The sequence below is a fragment of the Nanorana parkeri genome, unplaced genomic scaffold (genome assembly GCF_000935625.1).
Source record: "Nanorana parkeri isolate BGI_ZX_2015 unplaced genomic scaffold, ASM93562v1 scaffold951, whole genome shotgun sequence".
In the NCBI taxonomy this organism is placed as follows: Eukaryota; Metazoa; Chordata; class Amphibia; order Anura; family Dicroglossidae; genus Nanorana; species Nanorana parkeri.
The window spans coordinates 61,230-63,645 of record NW_017307219.1 but is presented as its reverse complement, the minus strand read 5'-3'; the positions used below and the strand labels follow the sequence as shown (position 1 = coordinate 63,645).

The following is a 2,416-nucleotide window of genomic DNA, read 5'->3' as shown; positions in this document are numbered from 1 at the left end:
CATATTGGTTCCAAGATTGGATAAAGTGGAATCAGAATGTGCACAATATACTATATAGAAGCATCTTACTTCTATAGTATACCCTTATCTGTAGTGGGTACAGGGTATATGAGAAGATCCATCAGGAAAGGCCAGGCGTGCATTCCTATCTGTAGAGGGTCAATCTTGTCTGTCTCAGCAACAAGTTTATTGCTGGCTGTTTGACAATCACCCCTTCAACCTCCCTACTTTTAGGTGTTCCTTTATTGGTGGGCTTTTTTCTATAGTTGTAATTTGTTGTTGATTTAAGGGCAGCAGTCTATTGTTGCGGACCCATTCATTAGAAAGCTCCTTTTTTGCAGCAAGGCTTTTCTTAAAAAAATAGAGCAGGCTTTTCTTTTGGGAATGATATTTGGTTTTATTTTTTTGTGGGTATCTGTTTTTATTTTGTGCTGACAGAGCCTTGTTTTTCAGTTTATGGTGATTTAAAATGTAGCACACAGTTCATAGAAAGCAGCTGCCTGTGGCTAATCCTTCCCTACGCTTTTTTTAGGTACATTTCATTAACCACCAATTTATAATATGTGCTCAGTAGAAAAAGCTGATCATGCCTATGGTTTCATGTCGTGAGCAAGAACTAATTTAATTGTTTACTGCTTATGCTTTAAAAAGGTTAGCCCATATGTCATTGCCTATAGAGTGTTTGTCCAAAATGCTTTAAACAAAGCATGGTCATGTCAAATGAGAAAAGTCTAACCTTTCCAGCATGAGCAGCCAAAACCTTTGTGTGCTGGTACCTTAGGCTAGGAGATGAGGAAAGTGCATGTGCTATTATTTTTCTTCCTCTTTAACTACTGCAGACTAACAGTTGAGAATTTTGTAAAACACATAGACCCAAAGACCTAAATATGATGACAATAATGTTATTCCATTCTACATAAAAAGTCTAACTATGTCTACTATATACTTATAGTTCCTATTCTCATTTCGGCACATAAATGTTTCTTATAATCACCAGCAATGCTCCTTTAACATCCTTGTTTCTCAAGGTATAGATGAGAGGGTTCAGCATTGGAATCACAACACTATAGAACAAGGTGGCCATTTCATCCTGGTTGGCCACATGAGTGTCTCCTGGTCTCATGTACATAAAAATGATTGTACCATAGAATAAAGTGACTACAATAATGTGTGAAGCACAAGTGGAAAAAGCCTTCTTCCGGCCCACTGATGTACTGATCTTAAGTATACTGGAGATAATGTACCCATATGTAATGAGAATGAGGAAAAATGGGCCCATAACCAATGACATAGTGCCAAAGAAAATAATGTTCCTGTTAAGAGAAGCATCTGTACAGGACAGTTCTAGTACAGATGGAATCTCACACATGAAGTGGTTAATGACATTTGGGCCACAGAATGATAATCGCAATGCAAAGGATGTATGTATTAATGCGTTTATAGAGCTTCCAAACCAACAGCCACTTGTCATTTTAATACATAAGCTTAGTTGCATAATAGTGGTATAGTGTAATGGGCTGCAAATAGCCACATAGCGATCATAAGCCATCGCTAAGAGAAGGCAGCACTCTGAGCCTCCTAGGCACATGTGTATAACCATTTGGGTAAAACAGGCCTCAAATGATACACTTTTCTTCAGTGTTAAAAAGTTTGTAAGCATTTTGGGAACTACGCTGGTTGTGAGGAAAATGTCTAAAAATGATAAGTTACTCAAGAAGAAATACATTGGTGTATGGAGGCTGGGGCTTATCCTGCTGATAAAAATAATCAGGACATTACCCATAAGAGATATAACATAAATTGTAAGAAATATCACAAATAAAACAATTTGCAAGTCCAGTTGTCCGGTCACTCCCAGAAGAATGGATTTCTCAACTCTGGTGTAGTTCCATGGCATCATCCACAATAGGACAGTCTGGAGAGAGAATTTTGTAGTGGAAATGTCATGATATAAACATGTATAACCAAACAGTAGTACATCCCTTCCATAGTCCACACGATACTGTTTTCGGCAATGGTTCATACTTAAGCTTACAAAACAGGTTACAGCCTAATTGTGCAATCTCCTTTAGATCTACCAACAAGTATGTATTGTAATGACCTGCCTGATTGGATACACATTGATTGGATAATTTAGGTAAGTCTTTATATGATATAGTTTTGGTAGATTTATAGTTGATTGTGCATAGATTGTAACATGTGTGGTGAGCCTTAAAGTGCCGTTCCACTTATGTAGCCAAACTGAGATAACACATACTTTATATTTGGTATATGTTCTCATTCCCATGGCATATCTTTATATTTTTACGTTTTATACTTGCTTAAAAATCCTACCTAGCTAACAAAGAGTTAAAGACTTGATGGCATTGTAGAGATATTGCACTATGTTATCTATTTGTTAATGTGTTGAAAATGT

General features: G+C 36.8%; 1 protein-coding gene across 1 annotated transcript; it reads right to left on the bottom strand.

Annotated features, from left to right (window-relative positions):
* Nucleotides 1-961: 961 nt before the first annotated feature.
* Nucleotides 962-1,897, bottom strand: LOC108795250 (olfactory receptor 5A1-like). The gene has a single exon (XM_018566462.1). The coding sequence runs from the start codon at nucleotides 1,895-1,897 to the stop codon at nucleotides 962-964; it is 936 nt and encodes a 311-aa protein (XP_018421964.1).
* Between the last annotated feature and the right edge of the window lie 519 nt (nucleotides 1,898-2,416).

Coding starts and splice junctions, on each gene's coding strand:
- LOC108795250 (XM_018566462.1), bottom strand. CDS start 1,897: ATGCCATGGAACTACACCAGAGTTGAGAAATCCATTCTTCTGGGAGTG.